General features: G+C 51.6%; 1 protein-coding gene across 11 annotated transcripts in view; it reads right to left on the reverse strand.

Moving 5' to 3' along the window:
• The window catches only part of MADD (MAP kinase activating death domain), an 853,817-nt gene that overhangs the window by 683,475 nt on the left and 148,272 nt on the right, over nucleotides 1-22,070 (reverse strand). For all 11 annotated transcript variants that reach the window (XM_078684455.1, XM_078684462.1, XM_078684460.1 and 8 more), the window contains exon 4: nucleotides 9,935-10,238. In XM_078684455.1, coding sequence (XP_078540581.1) covers nucleotides 9,935-10,238 — 304 coding nt within the window. The remainder of the gene's footprint in view (nucleotides 1-9,934; nucleotides 10,239-22,070) is intronic.

The following is a 22,070-nucleotide window of genomic DNA, read 5'->3' on the forward strand; positions in this document are numbered from 1 at the left end:
AGTGGCCTTGGAATGCTACTCTCCTATCGGGGTCCCAGTGCTTCAGGCGGGAGTGGCCTTAGAATGCTACTCTCCTATCTGGGTCCCGGTGCTTCAGATGGGAGTGGCCTTGGAATGCTACTCTCCTATCGGGGTCCCAGTGCTTCAGATAGGAGTGGCCTTAGAATGCTACTCTCCTATCGGGGTCCCAGTGCTTCAGATGGGAGTGGCCTTAGAATGCTACTCTCCTATCGGGGCCCAGTGCTTCAGGCGGGAGTGGCCTTAGAATGCTACTCTCCTATCGGGGTCCCAGTGCTTCAGATGGGAGTGGCCTTGGAATGCTACTCTCCTATCGGGGTCCCAGTGCTTCAGATGGGAGTGGCCTTGGAATGCTACTCTCCTATCGGGGTCCCAGTGCTTCAGGCGGGAGTGGCCTTAGAATGCTACTCTCCTATCGGGGTCCCAGTGCTTCAGATGGGAGTGGCCTTAGAATGCTACTCTCCTATCGGGGTCCCAGTGCTTCAGGCGGGAGTGGCCTTAGAATGCTACTCTCCTATCGGGGTCCCAGTGCTTCAGATGGGAGTGGCCTTGGAATGCTACTCTCCTATCGGGGTCCCAGTGCTTCAGGCGGGAGTGGCCTTAGAATGCTACTCTCCTATCGGGGTCCCAGTGCTTCAGATGGGAGTGGCCTTGGAATGCTACTCTCCTATCGGGGTCCCAGTGCTTCAGGCGGGAGTGGCCTTAGAATGCTACTCTCCTTTTGGGGTCCCAGTGCTTCAGATGGGAGTGGCCTTGGAATGCTACTCTCCTATCGGGGTCCCAGTGCTTCAGGCGGGAGTGGCCTTAGAATGCTACTCTCCTATCGGGGTCCCAGTGCTTCAGGCGGGAGTGGCCTTAGAATGCTACTCTCCTATCGGGGTCCCAGTGCTTCAGGCGGGAGTGGCCTTAGAATGCTACTCTCCTATCGGCGTCCCAGTGCTTCAGGCGGGAGTGGCCTTAGAATGCTACTCTCCTATCGGGGTCCCAGTGCTTCAGGCGGGAGTGGCCTTAGAATGCTACTCTCCTATCGGGGTCCCAGTGCTTCAGATGGGAGTGGCCTTGGAATGCTACTCTCCTATCGGGGTCCCAGTGCTTCAGGCGGGAGTGGCCTTAGAATGCTACTCTCCTATCGGGGTCCCAGTGCTTCAGATGGGAGTGGCCTTGGAATGCTACTCTCCTATCGGGGTCCCAGTGCTTCAGGCGGGAGTGGCCTTAGAATGCTACTCTCCTATCGGGGTCCCAGTGCTTCAGGCGGGAGTGGCCTTGGAATGCTACTCTCCTATCTGGGTCCCAGTGCTTCAGACGGGAGTGGCCTTAGAATGCTACTCTCCTATCGGGGTCCCAGTGCTTCAGGCGGGAGTGGCCTTAGAATGCTACTCTCCTATCGGGGCCCAGTGCTTCAGATGGGAGTGGCCTTGGAATGCTACTCTCCTATCGGGGTCCCAGTGCTTCAGGCGGGAGTGGCCTTGGAATGCTACTCTCCTATCGGGGTCCCAGTGCTTCAGGCGGGAGTGGCCTTAGAATGCTACTCTCCTATCGGGGTCCCAGTGCTTCAGATGGGAGTGGCCTTGGAATGCTACTCTCCTATCGGGGTCCCAGTGCTTCAGGCGGGAGTGGCCTTGGAATGCTACTCTCCTATCGGGGTCCCAGTGCTTCAGGCGGGAGTGGCCTTAGAATGCAACTCTCCTATCGGGGCCCAGTGCTTCAGATGGGATTGGCCTTGGAATGCTACTCTCCTATCGGGGTCCCAGTGCTTCAGGCGGGAGTGGCCTTAGAATGCTACTCTCCTATCGGGGTCCCAGTGCTTCAGATGGGAGTGGCCTTAGAATGCTACTCTCCTATCGGGGTCCCAGTGCTTCAGATGGGAGTGGCCTTAGAATGCTACTCTCCTATCGGGGTCCCAGTGCTTCAGATGGGAGTGGCCTTAGAATGCTACTCTCCTATCGGGGTCCCAGTGCTTCAGATGGGAGTGGCCTTAGAATGCAACTCTCCTATCGGGGCCCAGTGCTTCAGGCGGGAGTGGCCTTAGAATGCTACTCTCCTATCGGGGTCCCAGTGCTTCAGATGGGAGTGGCCTTAGAATGCTACTCTCCTATCGGGGTCCCAGTGCTTCAGATGGGAGTGGCCTTAGAATGCAACTCTCCTATCGGGGTCCCAGTGCTTCAGGCGGGAGTGGCCTTAGAATGCTACTCTCCTATCTGGGTCCCAGTGCTTCAGATGGGAGTGGCCTTGGAATGCTACTCTCCTATCGGGGTCCCAGTGCTTCAGATAGGAGTGGCCTTAGAATGCTACTCTCCTATCGGGGTCCCAGTGCTTCAGATGGGAGTGGCCTTAGAATGCTACTCTCCTATCGGGGCCCAGTGCTTCAGGCGGGAGTGGCCTTAGAATGCTACTCTCCTATCGGGGTCCCAGTGCTTCAGGCGGGAGTGGCCTTGGAATGCTACTCTCCTATCGGGGTCCCAGTGCTTCAGGCGGGAGTGGCCTTAGAATGCAACTCTCCTATCGGGGTCCCAGTGCTTCAGATAGGAGTGGCCTTAGAATGCAACTCTCCTATCGGGGTCCCAGTGCTTCAGGCGGGAGTGGCCTTAGAATGCTACTCTCCTATCGGGGTCCCAGTGCTTCAGGCGGGAGTGGCCTTAGAATGCTACTCTCCTATCTGGGTCCCAGTGCTTCAGGCGGGAGTGGCCTTAGAATGCTACTCTCCTATCGGGGTCCCAGTGCTTCAGGCGGGAGTGGCCTTAGAATGCTACTCTCCTATCGGGGTCCCAGTGCTTCAGATGGGAGTGGCCTTAGAATGCAACTCTCCTATCGGGGTCCCAGTGCTTCAGGTGGGAGTGGCCTTAGAATGCTACTCTCCTATCGGGGTCCCAGTGCTTCAGATGGGAGTGGCCTTAGAATGCAACTCTCCTATCGGGGTCCCAGTGCTTCAGATGGGAGTGGCCTTGGAATCCTACTCTCCTATCTGGGTCCCAGTGCTTCAGGCTGGAGTGGCCTTAGAATGCTACTCTCCTATCGGGATCCCAGTGCTTCAGGCGGGAGTGGCCTTGGAATGCTACTCTCCTATCGGGGTCCCAGTGCTTCAGGCGGGAGTGGCCTTAGAATGCTACTCTCCTATCGGGGTCCCAGTGCTTCAGGCGGGAGTGGCCTTAGAATGCAACTCTCCTATCGGGGTCCCAGTGCTTCAGATAGGAGTGGCCTTAGAATGCAACTCTCCTATCGGGGTCCCAGTGCTTCAGGCGGGAGTGGCCTTAGAATGCTACTCTCCTATCGGGGTCCCAGTGCTTCAGGCGGGAGTGGCCTTAGAATGCTACTCTCCTATCGGGGTCCCAGTGCTTCAGGCGGGAGTGGCCTTAGAATGCTACTCTCCTATCGGGGTCCCAGTGCTTCAGGCGGGAGTGGCCTTAGAATGCTACTCTCCTATCGGGGTCCCAGTGCTTCAGGCGGGAGTGGCCTTAGAATGCTACTCTCCTATCGGGGTCCCAGTGCTTCAGGCGGGAGTGGCCTTGGAATGCTACTCTCCTATCGGGGTCCCAGTGCTTCAGATGGGATTGGCCTTGGAATGCTACTCTCCTATCGGGGTCCCAGTGCTTCAGACGGGAGTGGCCTTAGAATGCTACTCTCCTATCGGGGTCCCAGTGCTTCAGATGGGAGTGGCCTTGGAATGCTACTCTCCTATCGGGGTCCCAGTGCTTCAGGCGGGAGTGGCCTTGGAATGCTACTCTCCTATCGGGGTCCCAGTGCTTCAGATAGGAGTGGCCTTGGAATGCCACTCTCCTATCGGGGTCCCAGTGCTTCAGGCGGGAGTGGCCTTGGAATGCTACTCTCCTATCGGGGTCCCAGTGCTTCAGGCGGGAGTGGCCTTAGAATGCTACTCTCCTATCGGGGTCCCAGTGCTTCAGATGGGAGTGGCCTTGGAATGCTACTCTCCTATCGGGGCCCAGTGCTTCAGATGGGAGTGGCCTTAGAATGCTACTCTCCTATCGGGGTCCCAGTGCTTCAGATGGGAGTGGCCTTAGAATGCAACTCTCCTATCGGGGTCCCAGTGCTTCAGGCGGGAGTGGCCTTAGAATGCCACTCTTACTCAGTACTAGAGTTTCTGCACTATCGGGGTCCCAGTGCTTCAGATGGTAGTGGCCTTAGAATGCTACTCTCCTATCGGGGTCCCAGTGCTTCAGATGGGAGTGGCCTTAGAATGCAACTCTCCTATCGGGGTCCCAGTGCTTCAGGCGGGAGTGGCCTTAGAATGCCACTCTTACTCAGTACTAGAGTTTCTGCACTATCGGGGTCCCAGTGCTTCAGATGGGAGTGGCCTTAGAATGCTACTCTCCTATCGGGGTCCCAGTGCTTCAGGCGGGAGTGGCCTTAGAATGCAACTCTCCTATCGGGGCCCAGTGCTTCAGATGGGAGTGGCCTTAGAATGCAACTCTCCTATCGGGGTCCCAGTGCTTCAGGCGGGAGTGGCCTTAGAATGCTACTCTCCTATCGGGGTCCCAGTGCTTCAGGCTGGAGTGGCCTTAGAATGCTACTCTCCTATCGGGGTCCCAGTGCTTCAGATGGGAGTGGCCTTGGAATGCTACTCTCCTATCGGGGTCCCAGTGCTTCAGGCGGGAGTGGCCTTAGAATGCTACTCTCCTATCGGGGTCCCAGTGCTTCAGGCGGGAGTGGCCTTAGAATGCAACTCTCCTATCGGGTCCCAGTGCTTCAGATGGGAGTGGCCTTAGAATGCTACTCTCCTATCGGGGTCCCAGTGCTTCAGATGGGAGTGGCCTTGGAATGCTACTCTCCTATGGGGTCCCAGTGCTTCAGATGGGAGTGGCCTTGGAATGCTACTCTCCTATCGGGGTCCCAGTGCTTCAGATGGGAGTGGCCTTAGAATGCTACTCTCCTATCGGGGTCCCAGTGCTTCAGGCGGGAGTGGCCTTGGAATGCTACTCTCCTATCGGGGTCCCAGTGCTTCAGATGGGAGTGGCCTTGGAATGCTACTCTCCTATCGGGGTCCCAGTGCTTCAGATGGGAGTGGCCTTAGAATGCTACTCTCCTATCGGGGTCCCAGTGCTTCAGATAGGAGTGGCCTTGGAATGCTACTCTCCTATCGGGGTCCCAGTGCTTCAGATGGGAGTGGCCTTGGAATGCTACTCTCCTATCGGGGTCCCAGTGCTTCAGATGGGAGTGGCCTTAGAATGCTACTCTCCTATCGGGGCCCAGTGCTTCAGGCGGGAGTGGCCTTAGAATGCTACTCTCCTATCGGGGTCCCAGTGCTTCAGATGGGAGTGGCCTTAGAATGCTACTCTCCTATCGGGGTCCCAGTGCTTCAGGCGGGAGTGGCCTTAGAATGCTACTCTCCTATCGGGGTCCAGTGCTTCAGATGGGAGTGGCCTTGGAATGCTACTCTCCTATCGGGGCCCAGTGCTTCAGATGGGAGTGGCCTTGGAATGCTACTCTCCTATCGGGGTCCCAGTGCTTCAGATGGGAGTGGCCTTGGAATGCTACTCTCCTATCGGGGTCCCAGTGCTTCAGATGGGAGTGGCCTTAGAATGCTACTCTCCTATCGGGGTCCCAGTGCTTCAGATGGGAGTGGCCTTGGAATGCTACTCTCCTATCGGGGTCCCAGTGCTTCAGATGGGAGTGGCCTTGGAATGCTACTCTCCTATCGGGGTCCCAGTGCTTCAGATGGGAGTGGCCTTAGAATGCTACTCTCCTATCGGGGTCCCAGTGCTTCAGGCGGGAGTGGCCTTGGAATGCTACTCTCCTATCGGGGTCCCAGTGCTTCAGGCGGGAGTGGCCTTAGAATGCTACTCTCCTATCGGGGTCCCAGTGCTTCAGGCGGGAGTGGCCTTAGAATGCTACTCTCCTATTGGGGTCCCAGTGCTTCAGATGGGAGTGGCCTTGGAATGCTACTCTCCTATCGGGGTCCCAGTGCTTCAGGTGGGATTGGCCTTGGAATGCTACTCTCCTATCGGGGTCCCAGTGCTTCAGATAGGAGTGGCCTTAGAATGCTACTCTCCTATCGGGGTCCCAGTGCTTCAGATGGGAGTGGCCTTAGAATGCTACTCTCCTATCGGGGTCCCAGTGCTTCAGATGGGAGTGGCCTTGGAATGCTACTCTCCTATCGGGGTCCAGTGCTTCAGGCTGGAGTGGCCTTAGAATGCTACTCTCCTATCGGGGCCCAGTGCTTCAGATGGGAGTGGCCTTGGAATGTTACTCTCCTATCGGGGTCCCAGTGCTTCAGATGGGAGTGGCCTTAGAATGCTACTCTCCTATCGGGGTCCCAGTGCTTCAGATGGGAGTGGCCTTAGAATGCTACTCTCCTATCGGGGTCCCAGTGCTTCAGGCGGGAGTGGCCTTAGAATGCTACTCTATCGGGGTCCCAGTGCTTCAGGCGGGAGTGGCCTTAGAATGCTACTCTCCTATCGGGGTCCCAGTGCTTCAGGCGGGAGTGGCCTTAGAATGCTACTCTCCTATCGGGGTCCCAGTGCTTCAGATGGGAGTGGCCTTAGAATGCCACTCTCCTATCGGGGCCCAGTGCTTCAGATGGGAGTGGCCTTAGAATGCTACTCTCCTATCGGGGTCCCAGTGCTTGAGATGGGAGTGGCCTTAGAATGCTACTCTCCTATCGGGGTCCCAGTGCTTCAGATGGGAGTGGCCTTGGAATGCTACTCTCCTATCGGGGTCCCAGTGCTTCAGATGGGAGTGGCCTTAGAATGCTACTCTCCTATCGGGGTCCCAGTGCTTCAGATGGGAGTGGCCTTGGAATGCTACTCTCCTATCGGGGTCCCAGTGCTTCAGATGGGAGTGGCCTTAGAATGCTACTCTCCTATCGGGGTCCCAGTGCTTCAGGCGGGAGTGGCCTTAGAATGCTACTCTCCTATCGGGGTCCCAGTGCTTCAGATGGGAGTGGCCTTGGAATGCTACTCTCCTATCGGGGTCCCAGTGCTTCAGGCGGGAGTGGCCTTAGAATGCCACTCTCCTATCGGGGTCCCAGTGCTTCAGGCGGGAGTGGCCTTAGAATGCTACTCTATCGGGGTCCCAGTGCTTCAGGCGGGAGTGGCCTTAGAATGAGACTCTCCTATCGGGGTCCCAGTGCTTCAGATGGGAGTGGCCTTGGAATGCTACTCTCCTATCGGGGTCCCAGTGCTTCAGATGGGAGTGGCCTTGGAATGCTACTCTCCTATCGGGGTCCCAGTGCTTCAGATGGGAGTGGCCTTGGAATGCTACTCTCCTATCGGGGTCCCAGTGCTTCAGGCGGGAGTGGCCTTGGAATGCTACTCTCCTATCGGGGTCCCAGTGCTTCAGATGGGAGTGGCCTTAGAATGCTACTCTCCTATCGGGGTCCCAGTGCTTCAGGCGGGAGTGGCCTTAGAATGAGACTCTCCTATCGGGGTCCCAGTGCTTCAGGCGGGAGTGGCCTTAGAATGCTACTCTCCTATCGGGGTCCCAGTGCTTCAGATGGGAGTGGCCTTGGAATGCTACTCTCCTATCGGGGTCCCAGTGCTTCAGGCGGGAGTGGCCTTAGAATGCTACTCTCCTATCGGGGTCCCAGTGCTTCAGATGGGAGTGGCCTTAGAATGCTACTCTCCTATCGGGGTCCCAGTGCTTCAGGCGGGAGTGGCCTTAGAATGAGACTCTCCTATCGGGGTCCCAGTGCTTCAGGCGGGAGTGGCCTTAGAATGCTACTCTCCTATCGGGGTCCCAGTGCTTCAGATGGGAGTGGCCTTAGAATGCTACTCTCCTATCGGGGTCCCAGTGCTTCAGATGGGAGTGGCCTTGGAATGCTACTCTCCTATCGGGGTCCCAGTGCTTCAGGCGGGAGTGGCCTTAGAATGGTACTCTCCTATCGGGGTCCCAGTGCTTCAGATGGGAGTGGCCTTAGAATGCTACTCTCCTATCGGGGTCCCAGTGCTTCAGATGGGAGTGGCCTTAGAATGAGACTCTCCTATCGGGGTCCCAGTGCTTCAGGCGGGAGTGGCCTTAGAATGCTACTCTCCTATCGGGGTCCCAGTGCTTCAGATGGGAGTGGCCTTGGAATGCTACTCTCCTATCGGGGTCCCAGTGCTTCAGATGGGAGTGGCCTTGGAATGCTACTCTCCTATCGGGGTCCAGTGCTTCAGATGGGAGTGGCCTTAGAATGCTACTCTCCTATCGGGGTCCCAGTGCTTCAGGCGGGAGTGGCCTTAGAATGCAACTCTCCTATCGGGGTCCCAGTGCTTCAGGCGGGAGTGGCCTTGGAATGCTACTCTCCTATCGGGGTCCCAGTGCTTCAGGCGGGAGTGGCCTTAGAATGCTACTCTCCTATCGGGGTCCCAGTGCTTCAGGCGGGAGTGGCCTTAGAATGCTACTCTCCTATCTGGGTCCCAGTGCTTCAGGCGGGAGTGGCCTTAGAATGCTACTCTCCTATCGGGGTCCCAGTGCTTCAGATGGGAGTGGCCTTAGAATGCTACTCTCCTATCTGGGTCCCAGTGCTTCAGGCGGGAGTGGCCTTAGAATGCTACTCTCCTATCGGGGTCCCAGTGCTTCAGGCGGGAGTGGCCTTAGAATGCTACTCTCCTATCGGGGTCCCAGTGCTTCAGATGGGAGTGGCCTTAGAATGCTACTCTCCTATCGGGGTCCCAGTGCTTCAGATGGGAGTGGCCTTGGAATGCTACTCTCCTATCGGGGTCCCAGTGCTTCAGATGGGAGTGGCCTTGGAATGCTACTCTCCTATCGGGGTCCCAGTGCTTCAGATGGGAGTGGCCTTAGAATGCTACTCTCCTATCGGGGTCCCAGTGCTTCAGGCGGGAGTGGCCTTAGAATGCTACTCTCCTATCGGGGTCCCAGTGCTTCAGATGGGAGTGGCCTTAGAATGCTACTCTCCTATCGGGGTCCCAGTGCTTCAGATGGGAGTGGCCTTGGAATGCTACTCTCCTATCGGGGTCCCAGTGCTTCAGATGGGAGTGGCCTTGGAATGCTACTCTCCTATCGGGGTCCCAGTGCTTCAGATGGGAGTGGCCTTAGAATGCTACTCTCCTATCGGGGTCCCAGTGCTTCAGGCGGGAGTGGCCTTAGAATGCTACTCTCCTATCTGGGTCCCAGTGCTTCAGGCGGGAGTGGCCTTAGAATGCTACTCTCCTATCGGGGTCCCAGTGCTTCAGATGGGAGTGGCCTTAGAATGCTACTCTCCTATCTGGGTCCCAGTGCTTCAGGCGGGAGTGGCCTTAGAATGCTACTCTCCTATCGGGGTCCCAGTGCTTCAGGCGGGAGTGGCCTTAGAATGCTACTCTCCTATCGGGGTCCCAGTGCTTCAGATGGGAGTGGCCTTAGAATGCTACTCTCCTATCGGGGTCCCAGTGCTTCAGATGGGAGTGGCCTTGGAATGCTACTCTCCTATCGGGGTCCCAGTGCTTCAGATGGGAGTGGCCTTAGAATGCTACTCTCCTATCGGGGTCCCAGTGCTTCAGGCGGGAGTGGCCTTAGAATGCTACTCTCCTATCGGGGTCCCAGTGCTTCAGGCGGGAGTGGCCTTAGAATGGTACTCTTCCTCAGTACTAGTGTTTCTGTACTATCGAGGGGCTTAGTGCTTCAGACGGGAGTAGCCTTAGAATGCTACTCTTATTCAATACTAGTGTGTCGGCACTTTCGGGGTCCCAGTGCTTCAGATGGGAGTGGCATTAGAATGGTACTCTTCCTCAGTACTAGTGTTTCTGTACTATCGAGGGGCTTAGTGCTTCAGACGGGAGTAGCCTTAGAATGCTACTCTTATTCAATACTAGTGTGTCGGCACTTTCGGGGTCCCAGTGCTTCAGCACTTCAATCCAAGTGGACTACAAGGAAGGACATTTCGGGACAACAACCTGTACTGTCCAGAAGTGATGAGCAAGCAAAGATGACAGTTGGTAAACCACAGGTATGTGTACCACGGCAACATCTCCTGCCAACTCACCTTGTGCTCCAGGAGGATACAGGAGAGGACCTGGAGACAGGCATCCACGCCCAGCAGTTCCAACGGGAGGTGCAGCGGGAAGTCCACAAGGGCGAAGCGGGATGGCTCAGGAAGGGCAAAGGTTAAAGCCGGCTGTAGTTCCTGTGGCAAGATCTCGATGTCCACCCGCTTCTGACCAGCCACAGGGATGGGGGAGCGCAGCAAGCGATAGATCCACGCCTCGATCTCTCGCAGGTCATGCAAGGGTACACTAGATTTCTCCTCCACCTGCAGGGAGCCTGTGAAAACTCTCCACATGGTGTCTCTGAGAGGGGGTAAAACAAGATCACAGAGAGAAGGGAAGTGTATGAGAGAGAAAGATCACGTGGCAAGGCCAGAACGAAGGTGGAGAGCAAGCAATGAAAATGAAGGAAAAAGTAGAAACGAATGTAGGAGAGAGAAGTTCAGTGATGGTGGCATGAGATCTGACAACATTCATGTCTGCTCTTGTTCTTAATTGGTCACCTAACACTCAAGTACTCAAACTTGTTCATGGGGCTCACACCAACACAGAACTAAACACAAACACACATTTAAGAACGTAAAACCAAGTCGCATGGAACGCACTTCACGGCTACTCACATCGAAGTGCCCACTGAAAGAATATAACTAGCAGGCGCGGTTTGTCCATTGGGGCGTGGGGGCGTAGCCCTCCCTGCCCGACGCTGCCCGCAGCTCCCTCATGACAATCATGTCAATGAATCAACATGACGTCAGACCGCCGGGCGGGCGTCATGTTGATTCATTGACATTTGTACAGACGGCAACACAAGTACGCATGCGTGGGGACGGAGGGTGAATTTTTACCCGTGCCCACGCATGCACACTTGTGTTTTGGCGGCGTTGCGCATGCCCATCAGGAGCCCTAATGGGCGTGCTGCGGGCGAGAGGGTACCTGTGCCCCTGGCGCCAGGATTGGCCAGGGGCGCTGTGAGCCTGTGACGTGTGCGGGACCGGCAGCAAGGTAAGAGTGTGTGTTTTTCGGTGTTCCAGTAAACTAGCTTGCACAAATGACTTGAGATAGCTCAGTGTGTTAATGATGTATGGATGCAGGATGGGTGGGTGGATGGATGGGTGGATGCATGAATGATGTATGGGTGGAAGCATGCATGATGTATGGATGGATGCATGCATGATGGGTGGATGCATGATGGATAGATGGGTGGATGCATGAATGAATGATGTATGGATGCAGGATGGGTGGATGCATGAATGAATGATGTATGGATGCAGGGTGGGTGGATGCATGAATGAATGATGTATGGATGCAGGGTGGGTGGATGCATGAATGAATGATGTATGGATGCAGGGTGGGTGGGTGCATGATGGGTGGGTGCATGATGGGTGGATGCATGATGGATAGATGGGTGGATGCATGAATGATGTATGGATGCATGCATGCATGAATGATGTATGGATGCATGAATGATGTATGGATGCATGCATGATGAGTGGATGCATGGTGGATGGATGGGTGGATGCATGAATGATGTATGGATGGATGCATGCATGAATGGATGGGTGGATGCATGAATGATGTATGGATGCATGCATGCATGCATGAATGATGTATGGATGCATGAATGATGTATGGATGCATGCATGATGAGTGGATGCATGGTGGATAGATGGGTGGATGCATGAATGATGTATGGATGCAGGGTGGGTGGGTGGATAGATGGGTGGATGCATGAATGATGTATGGATGCAGGGTGGGTGGGTGGGTGGATAGATGGGTGGATGCATGAATGATGTATGGATGCAGGGTGGGTGGGTGGATGCATGAATGATGTATGGATGGATGCATGCATGCATGGATGGATGGATGGATGCATGAATGATGTATGGATGCAGGGTGGGTGGGTGGATAGATGGGTGGATGCATGAATGATGTATGGATGCAGGGTGGGTGGGTGGATGCATGAATGATGTATGGATGGATGCATGCATGCATGGATGGATGGGTGGATGCATGAATGATGTATGGATGCATGCATGCATGCATGAATGATGTATGGATGCATGAATGATGTATGGATGCATGCATGATGAGTGGATGCAGGGTGGGTGGGTGGATGCATGAATGATGTATGGATGGATGCATGCATGCATGGATGGATGGATGGGTGGATGGGTGGATGCATGAATGATGTATGGATGCATGCATGCATGCATGAATGATGTATGGATGCAGGATGGGTGGGTGGGTGGATAGATGGGTGGATGCATGAATGATGTATGGATGCAGGGTGGGTGGGTGGATAGATGGGTGGATGCATGAATGATGTATGGATGCAGGGTGGGTGGGTGGATGCATGAATGATGTATGGATGGATGCATGCATGCATGGATGGATGGGTGGATGCATGAATGATGTATGGATGCATGCATGCATGCATGAATGATGTATGGATGCATGAATGATGTATGGATGCATGCATGATGAGTGGATGCAGGGTGGGTGGGTGGATGCATGAATGATGTATGGATGGATGCATGCATGCATGGATGGATGGATGGGTGGATGGGTGGATGCATGAATGATGTATGGATGCATGCATGCATGCATGAATGATGTATGGATGCAGGATGGGTGGGTGGGTGGATAGATGGGTGGATGCATGAATGATGTATGGATGCAGGGTGGGTGGGTGGATAGATGGGTGGATGCATGAATGATGTATGGATGCAGGGTGGGTGGGTGGATGCATGAATGATGTATGGATGGATGCATGCATGCATGGATGGATGGGTGGATGCATGAATGATGTATGGATGCATGCATGCATGCATGAATGATGTATGGATGCATGAATGATGTATGGATGCATGCATGATGAGTGGATGCATGAATGATGTATGGATGGATGCAAGGTGGTTCGGGCTCGCTCGCTGCGCTCGATCGCTGCGGTGCAATATGCAAATTAGTTTACGCCTCTCCACTTTCAAATGTCACCAGCCGCCCCTGATAACTAGAAGTACATAAAATAAATGAAGTTTACAGGTCTAGAACAAGCATAGATATGCACATTTAGGCTCAGAATCAAGTTCAGTCTATAAATCCACCATGCCAATAAAGAGCACCATCAAGCAATCCATACTTATGTGAAATGAGAGTGAAAAGACAAAAAGCAGACAGAAAAGAACAATGCAACTTCAATGTTAGAACAGAGTTCGTAAATTCACAAATTCCATACTTTCAGATACTTCCTTTCGAGCTTGCCTGAGGATTTCATAGCACAAAAATTATACATTTTGTAAATTATCTGGTCATCCTGGTTTTGCCAGTCACCTCCATAAGAATCCTTGATGAATCAAGAGCAGGCATACTGCTACTCAATCGCTAGACCTCTATTCCTGGCTTGCCTTGCTGCCCAGTTATTGATGCGGGTGATGTTGGGATGGGCAATAATCAAAGTGTTGAAACGATTGGAATAGTATTTGCGTCTACAGCCCCAGGAAGAGCAGAGTGCAATTACTGAGCTACAGAAAAGGAGGCTTTGGCTGGGTTCTGGGAAGTGAGGAAGTTGACATATTTTTCATGGGATATTTGGTTTAGGTATTGCCTGATGCACATCCTTACAGGAGACTGTTAGTAAGAACGTCTGGATGTTGCATCTTAACTGAAAAATGATGATCTTTTAAAACCACAACCATTTTGAAATCTGTGAACTACATACCTGGGCTGTTGAATAAGACTGCAGATGGTCTATTGAGAACGGTTCCGTACATACCCTACTCCGAAGAGAAGAATGGTTGGATGAAATCATTAAGGTTTGTTTTTGTTACTGGTGGACGTTCACCTGAAATCATAGAGGAGACGGGCAAGGATACTGTAATGAGAGACGTGTCTGATTCAGGGAGAGGTGTTAGAAGAATGTGGACGAAGAAGTGAAAGGATTTTAGACTAAAGGATGAATAACCCGTGCAGGATGGTTTGCTGTCAAGAGGTTTAGACTTGCTCCTCCTGCTAATGCGAGACTGGGGCTTGTGGAGTTGGCACATGAAGGACATCAGTGTTTGAGGAAGACCTAGAAAAGTTTAAGATGTTGGTAATACTGTCCTGGAATAGATGTGATAGTTGAGGAGAAGCTGTTACTTACCTTTGGTAAGGCCCTTTGTGGTGAATATTCTAACCACAGATTTTTCACCTTTAGAATATCCAGAGGCACCGGACTAGATCCATAAGAATAAAAACAGCATTGCCACCAAATGCCAGTAGCAGGAGACATGTGGTGCCAGGCTGGCTTTGTTCCATTCCAGAAGTGACGCGTGGAGCCGCATATAAGCGGCACTACTGCACGCTGATGCCAGTTTCTTCTAGACCAACAATAATCAGAAGTACCAGTATACAGGTTCCTAAATTGGAACCTTTTTCGACGGAAAAGAGACCATTCACAGAATAGTGGGGGTAGATAGTGCATGAATCTGCAGTTCGAGTATCCACCAGAAAAGAGAGGTAGCTTGCTCCTCTGATGGATACTTCTAACCGCAGATTCCTCACTTTTAGAATAGATGCAAAGCAGAACCTTCCAAGATGGTTAGCCTAGTTGGTTTAGATCAACATGTCCTGCAGGACGGGAAATGCATAATGCCCTTCCCCTCGGACCTGGCTGTCAAGGCAGCAATGCATTTTGAACATATGCACGGACGCCCACATCACGGCCTAATATGTCAAGGACAGGCACCCTGTGTGCCAGCTAGGTGGTAGCCGCCTTGGTCCTTGTGGAATGGGGTCTCACTCCTTCTGGGGGTTGCATCTTCGCCAATACGTAGCAGACCTTAATAGAAAACAGCCCACCTCACAGTGCTTTTCTGCAGTGCCTTGCCTTTCTTTGCCTTAGACACTAAAGCTCGTCGGCCACTCACTGGTCTTTGGTGCGATCGATGTGAAAGCGCAAGGCCCTCTTGGAGTCAAGCCAAATGAGTTTGTCCTCCTCTTTGAAGGGTGAGGTGGAGCGGAGAATGTTGGAAGGGTAATAGATTGTTCGACATGAAAAGGAGTCACAACATTAGACAAAAAGGCCACTCAAGTCCTCAATATCAGTATGTCAGGAAGAAAAGGTGTCGCGGGGCTGCCGCAAAGAGAGCCTGAAGTTCACAGATGAGACAAGCTGAATGTATTGAGATAAGGAATACAGTCTTCAGAGTCGGGAGACGTAGAGGACAGCAGTGCATGCGCAATAAGCATGAGCAATAAGAGGGTAAACGTGAGGAAAGAGAGAACCATATTTACTATCCCACTGTAGCATCACAAAGGGTATGAGGGGGAAACATATGTATCAAACCTTTTAGAAACTACATCACAACAGGTAATTTAAACAAGGCCAACCGGTCAGGCAAATGCAAAAAAGCCGAAAAAGCAAATTACCTTTAACAGTGCCTACTGTAAGCCCTTGCTGCGCCAGAGATAAAACAAACAAGACATCTGGCAGTTTGCCCGGTAGCAGGTCCACATCACAGATGGAACACCAGGCACCACCTGGCATTGATCGACTTTGAAGAGGCATACCTGGCAGCAAGCAGGACATCCACAGCTTAAAGAGGGAGACTGAATGCAGTCAACCGTCGCCACTCACTCTTCACACATGAAGGTGTAGAGTGCGCAGGCTCAGGTGCAGAACCCTGCCCTGCTGCTGCAACGAAAGATCCTCCCGAAGTACTCGCCTGACAGGAGGACAGACACTCATGCCCAGAGTTTCAGAGTATCCCACTCTCCTGGCCCCATCTGGAGCTACTGAAATGACTTGGGCCCAGTGGTTGCTGATCTTCTGAACTCGAGGCAGCGACAGGAAGGGGTGCAAGAGCATCGTGCTCCGCTCTTACCGGAATGCATTCTCAAGAGAGGACCTTCGTGATAAACTCCAGCACACAATTGTTTTTTACACTGCGTTTTTGACAGTGGAGAAAAGATCTAGCCAGGGACTCTTCACTGCTGCAAGACTTCGTGTGCCACCAGGTGCCGCAGAGTTCATGCACCCAGGCATTCCAACAACCAGTGAGGAGGTTCACGACCGGGGAAAGCTCCGACACTCCAGCCAGCTCCAAAAACAAACAAGTCTCTTGGCAAAGAACCCAGGACCCCAACCGCCCAGCTTGTAGCAGTACCACAGAATGGTGTTGACCCAGCCTCTCCTTGACAGATGTAGGAAGACTTTCAGAGCCAGCCGAACAGCACACAACCCCAATAGGTTGACGTGGAGTCGTGTCTGTCGGAGGCCAAAGATCTCTGATCTCCACCTCCTCCAGATGGCCTCCCCTGCATCTTCACTCGCAGCTCTGGGTGGCATGCCGCAGGTCCTACTGAGATTGTGCAACCACCACTGGAGAGCTTTTGTAGTTCCCTCCAAAACCAGAATAGAGTCTGACAAGTTCCCCTGGTGCCGGGGCCAGCGAGATTTCAGGTTCCACTGCTGACACTGCATGTTCCACCCGGCATAGTCGACAGACAGGATCACAGAGGCCAAGAACTGTCACTAAGACTCAGGACCAAGGTTGAAACATCAGCTCACACTCGAAAGCCCTGGACTCACCGTGAATGGATGGATGGCCCAAAATCAAACAGTATAAAGGAAGGCCTCTGCAAAGAAGTCAGGTGTGTCTTTGGCGCTGATCGTGAACCCAAATGACGTCAGGAGATTCGCCGTCACATGGAGGTAGCCTATGACAGACTGTCGCGAGTCTCTCTTAAATAGCCAATCGTTGAGGTAGGCTAAAACTGGATACCTGTTACCCAAAGGTCTGCTGCGACCACCAGCATCACTTTCGTGAACACCGGAGGGGCACTGCCGAGGCCAAAAGGGGAAGTGTTCCGGGCCTACTTTGAACTGCAAAAAGTCCCTGTGGGACTGCGGGACGGGCACAAGAAAACCAGGATCCTGCAGATCCAAAGCCGTCCAGTCACCTAGATCCAGACAAGACAGATCTGGGGCGGACGTGACCATTTCTAACTTGTCCTTCTGCAAGAAAGCGTTCAGAGGGTGGAGATCTAAAACAGGACGAAGGCTTCTGTCCGTCTTCAGCACAAGGAAAGGACAGGATTAACAGCAAATCCCTATTTCTCAGACCAAAATCCTCCCAATGGGTCTTTTGGCCAAAAGAGCCTGCACCTCCTAAAAGTCGCTCTGATGCGGGGAAAAGAGGATGCGGGTTAGAAAGGAATGGGAGGGTGTTGCCTTGTTAAAAAGAGGTTAATGACCCATCTGTCTGATGTTTTACTTCGGCATCCCTGGAGGGAATGTGTCACCCCAATTCCCATAGAATAGTTCCTAATCCACTACTAGAACACTAAAGTGGTTGCTGCTTTAGGGGCAGGAGATGGAGATGTTGGTTGCCTCAGGTGGCCTGGACATTGCCAGCTTGATTCCGGTCCTAACTTGGAAACAACTGGAGTGAATGTTGCAGAGGTGGTGTGCCGTGGTGCTGCCGGTACATCAAACCTATAGATTATCCCCAAAAGGGACGCAGCTGCTAAGGACATTGCCTCGCAGAAATAGAAAGGCCCAAGGTATGTGCCATGGCCCGGCTCTTAAATAAACTTTTGCAGGATCAAACAGCCACGTGTCAACTTCAACCTTCGTGACATCTACCAGCCTGGTGTAATGTGCCCCTGCATCAAACCTGGGGAGGACTTCGACAACAGTCATTTCAACACCAAACTCTTCTTCATCGAACTTGAACACCAAGTGGCATGGTGTTGATACAGACAGGAAGCATGACTTCTGTATCCTCAACATCAATATTCTTGATGGCAAACAGGAAATCTGACAATGAAAATGAGGTCTCTTCTCTTCTTCTGCCCCACTGTAAATGCCTGCTGCGAGATGACAGAACGCACACAGACGGAGGCTGACAATCCTTGGCGCTGAACAACCTGCTGTAGAGCATCAGCAGCAGAGTCGGGATCCAAGGAAAATACTCTGCCTCCAAATGTTTTCCTGTTCTCTCAATGTCCCTCCTAGCCTTTTTGTCAAGTAAATCACTTTCTTTCATGTTGTGCCTATCATGAAGCAGAGATTGCAGGGCTATTTCTCTGATTTATTCCTCCAACACTGTAGGTATCTTACACAAAGTAAAGCTGGAAAGCACTGCAAAATCAGAGAAAACAATATTGTGAATTCTTCAAAGACCAATAAGCCTTGAAAAACTCATTACATTTGCAAAGAGTCCAGAGTTACTCATGTGAAAGGAAGAACTAGGCTCCACCTACTCTGCGCTGTGTTTACCCGAGTCACTGCAGTTTCGAAATCACAGTGCAGCATTTTCACTTTAATTCACTTATAATATTCTCTATACCTATGTATCAATATCTTTAATTTTCCCGCTGCCAAAAATGCAAGAAAATAAAAGTATTGAAAACGAACAAGATAAATATATAGTATTCATTTCTGGTTAATTATGCATGTTTCAGCCCTGAGTACATATTAAAAAGTGTGCTTATGAGCACAATAAAATTCAAGCAAAAAACGTATTTTGTAGGTATGGGAGTTGTTTAAGATTTGCTAATGTTTTTAGGAAGAGATTTTCTCTTTTATAAAATTGTTCCGGGGCACACGGCTCTCCGTAGGGCTCTCTGGGGCCGCATGGTGGAGAGCCTTGGGTGCCCCAGCTTCCACAGCGGATCATGTGTTGCTGCTGTGCACTACAAACTGTTTATGGCACTGAGAACTGAGATACACCTAACACTAGGGGCCAGATGTAGGTGGCCAAATACCAAGCAGTAACACAGAATTTCAGCGTTACTGACCGTTATTTGGCTGAGAGCAATGTAGGCGAGTTCAAACCTACTTGCAAAATAAGGAATCGCAATTCTCCTTATTTTGCTCTTGCATTTAAGGAATCGGAAATTGCAATCCCTTAAATGCAATGTAAGTGGCACAAAAAAAGTGCACTACAGCCTTAAGGAATTGCTAATTACCACCAACTTAAAGTTGGTGGTAATTAGCGATTTCCTTTGAAAAAGCACTTTTTTGCTTTTTTAAAAGTGCCCTGTTGCACACATACATGCGCCAGAGGTGCACACGTGCACATTTCAGGGGTACAACAGGGTGTCCTTTGGACACCCTGGCACCTTTGAAATAGCTTCTGCGATTTGCGATTCTTTAATACAGAATCGCAAATAGTAAATATCTTCCCATTCATTCCTATGGGCCTCCTAGCCCTTAGGAATGAATGGCTAGGTATTCCTTATTAACGAATCTCAATTACTGATTTGTTATTAAGGAATATTAAGGAATCGCTAATATTTTAGTGATTCCTACCTACATTCAATTTAGTGCGTCCTTAATAGCGATTCAGAAGAATCACAGCTCGTTTTTCCAGGGTAAACAGTACATGGGCTGTAACATTTTCCCTCTAAAGCTGAAATACTTGACATTCTTCGATGCCACTTTCAATAGAAATGCGCGGGTGCCTTGGGGATCTTGGAAGGGTGTAGGTCCGAGTCACGCCGGGGACAATACATGAACACAAAAGACTGGACATAATCAACTTAGAATTATGTGGGCATAAACTACATGGTAGAATTGTGCAATCCCTTTCTTCTCTAAATCGGTTAATCCAATCTGGTGGGCCCACAATAGAACATTACTCACACGTGCCCGGCCTGGCCGATGAACTCATGAGGAACTCTTGCCTGGTAGAGTCACACTCAGCCCTGGCTCCAGGTGGCTGTAACGAGGGATAACTTTAGACTCCACTGTGCGGACTCCGCCGTGGTCAGCGAGGCTGTCGCAGGAAGTACAGCTACTCTAGCAATCTGCCGCACTCAACGATCCCATTACAGTCGTTAGAGCGGTCTCAGACTACATCCTTAGAAAGCAATGCCTCAGTCCAGTCAATCAAACTGTCACGGGATTAGATATATTCTTTGTACTGGCTCACTGATGCAGTCACTGTGAGTGCCGCTAATCTCAGAACTCAGGCATTAGATTAGAACCTCATCCGGCAAACCTTTCAAAGGATTAAATACAGTCTGGGGATCTGCCCCAACTCATTGATGCGTCCATAGGTTAGACTCCGTTCTAAGCCCATCATATATTTATATGTACCTTTGAACTCAGAATTTAGAGGCGAGAGCCATCTCTCAGACTTCTCTAAACGACACCTTGGTTCAGTACAGCTGTAACAGATGTTCGAGGAAGTCGATACTCTCCTGTAAACTTTGCCCTTGTTTAGCAAGGTCATCATCATGTTTATTTTGAACTCTGCGGTCACGGATTATAGCTACAGGACAGATTACGGTCTTTGGACTCGTGTGTAGTTCTTATAGGCTTTCAGGCTCATGCGTGGCTCAGAGAGCCGGCCCCAAAGATCAGAGGTACGTCTCAGACCCTATCCTTTGATCTCTGGCCACATACATTAAAACCGCCATACGGTGAAGTCCTTCCAGATTCTGAAATTGAGCTCAGCCCTCATTCAGTTATGTTCTCAGAGGAGTTGCAGGGCGTGGGACCTCTGGCTTCACTCAGGCTAGACTTACTTTCAGATCCTGATCTTTAAATGTTATTAGAGCGGCTGGAGGCATCGTACACACTCTCGCCTATGTACTCAGACTGCGTTCAGTAAAGCAATCCTATGGATTTGAGCTACTTCGTGGATGCGCCCTGGAAGTCTGCCCTCGTTCAGTGAGGTTCTAACAGGGATGAGAGTTATGCTCCAGTTGTGGGACTTCAGAACCCTCCATCACCGAGGTTAGTGTCACAGGCGAGACCTTGAATATGAAACTGGGCATCACCTAGTGAGGCTTCTGGTAGGCTTAGTCCTAACTCCCAAATGGATACCTCTGATGAGGGATTAGAGATATCCCAGACTCTTACTTCTGAATGCTACTACCACTTCCTCAGCTGGCTGGAGGAGCTATAGTCTTACCTCTGATGAGGGATTAGAGATATCCCAGACTCTCACTTCCTCAGCTGGCTGGAGGCGCTATAGTCTTACCTCTGATGAGGGATTAGAGATATCCCAGACTCTTACTTCTGAATGCTACTACCACTTCCTCAGCTGGCTGGAGGCGCTATAGTCTTACCTCTGATGAGGGATTAGAGATATCCCAGACTCTCACTTCCTCAGCTGGCTGGAGGCGCTATAGTCTTACCTCTGATGAGGGATTAGAGATATCCCAGACTCTTACTTCTGAATGCTACTACCACTTCCTCAGCTGGCTGGAGGCGCTATAGTCTTACCTCTGATGAGGGATTAGAGATATCCCAGACTCCCACTTCCTCAGCTGGCTGGAGGAGCTATAGTCTTACCTCTGATGAGGGATTAGAGATATCCCAGACTCTCACTTCCTCAGCTGGCTGGAGGAGCTATAGTCTTACCTCTGATGAGGGATTAGAGATATCCCAGACTCTCACTTCCTCAGCTGGCTGGAGGAGCTATAGTCTTACCTCTGATGAGGGATTAGAGATATCCCAGACTCTCACTTCCTCAGGTTGCTCGAGGAGCTATAGTCTTACCTCTGATGAGGGATTAGAGATATCCCAGACTCTCACTTCCTCAGCTGGCTGGAGGAGCTATAGTCTTACCTCTGATGAGGGATTAGAGATATCCCAGACTCCCACTTCCTCAGCTGGCTGGAGGAGCTATAGTCTTACCTCTGATGAGGGATTAGAGATATCCCAGACTCTCACTTCCTCAGGTTGCTCGAGGAGCTATAGTCTTACCTCTGATGAGGGATTAGAGATATCCCAGACTCTCACTTCCTCAGCTGGCTGGAGGAGCTATAGTCTTACCTCTGATGAGGGATTAGAGATATCCCAGACTCTCACTTCCTCAGGTTGCTCGAGGAGCTATAGTCTTACCTCTGATGAGGGATTAGAGATATCCCAGACTCTCACTTCCTCAGCTGGCTGGAGGAGCTATAGTCTTACCTCTGATGAGGGATTAGAGATATCCCAGACTCTCACTTCCTCAGCTGGCTGGAGGAGCTATAGTCTTACCTCTGATGAGGGATTAGAGATATCCCAGACTCTCACTTCCTCAGGTTGCTCGAGGAGCTATAGTCTTACCTCTGATGAGGGATTAGAGATATCCCAGACTCCCACTTCCTCAGCTGGCTGGAGGAGCTATAGTCTTACCTCTGATGAGGGATTAG

Source organism: Lissotriton helveticus, chromosome 3_2, assembly GCF_964261635.1.
Source record: "Lissotriton helveticus chromosome 3_2, aLisHel1.1, whole genome shotgun sequence".
NCBI lineage: Eukaryota > Metazoa > Chordata > Amphibia > Caudata > Salamandridae > Lissotriton > Lissotriton helveticus.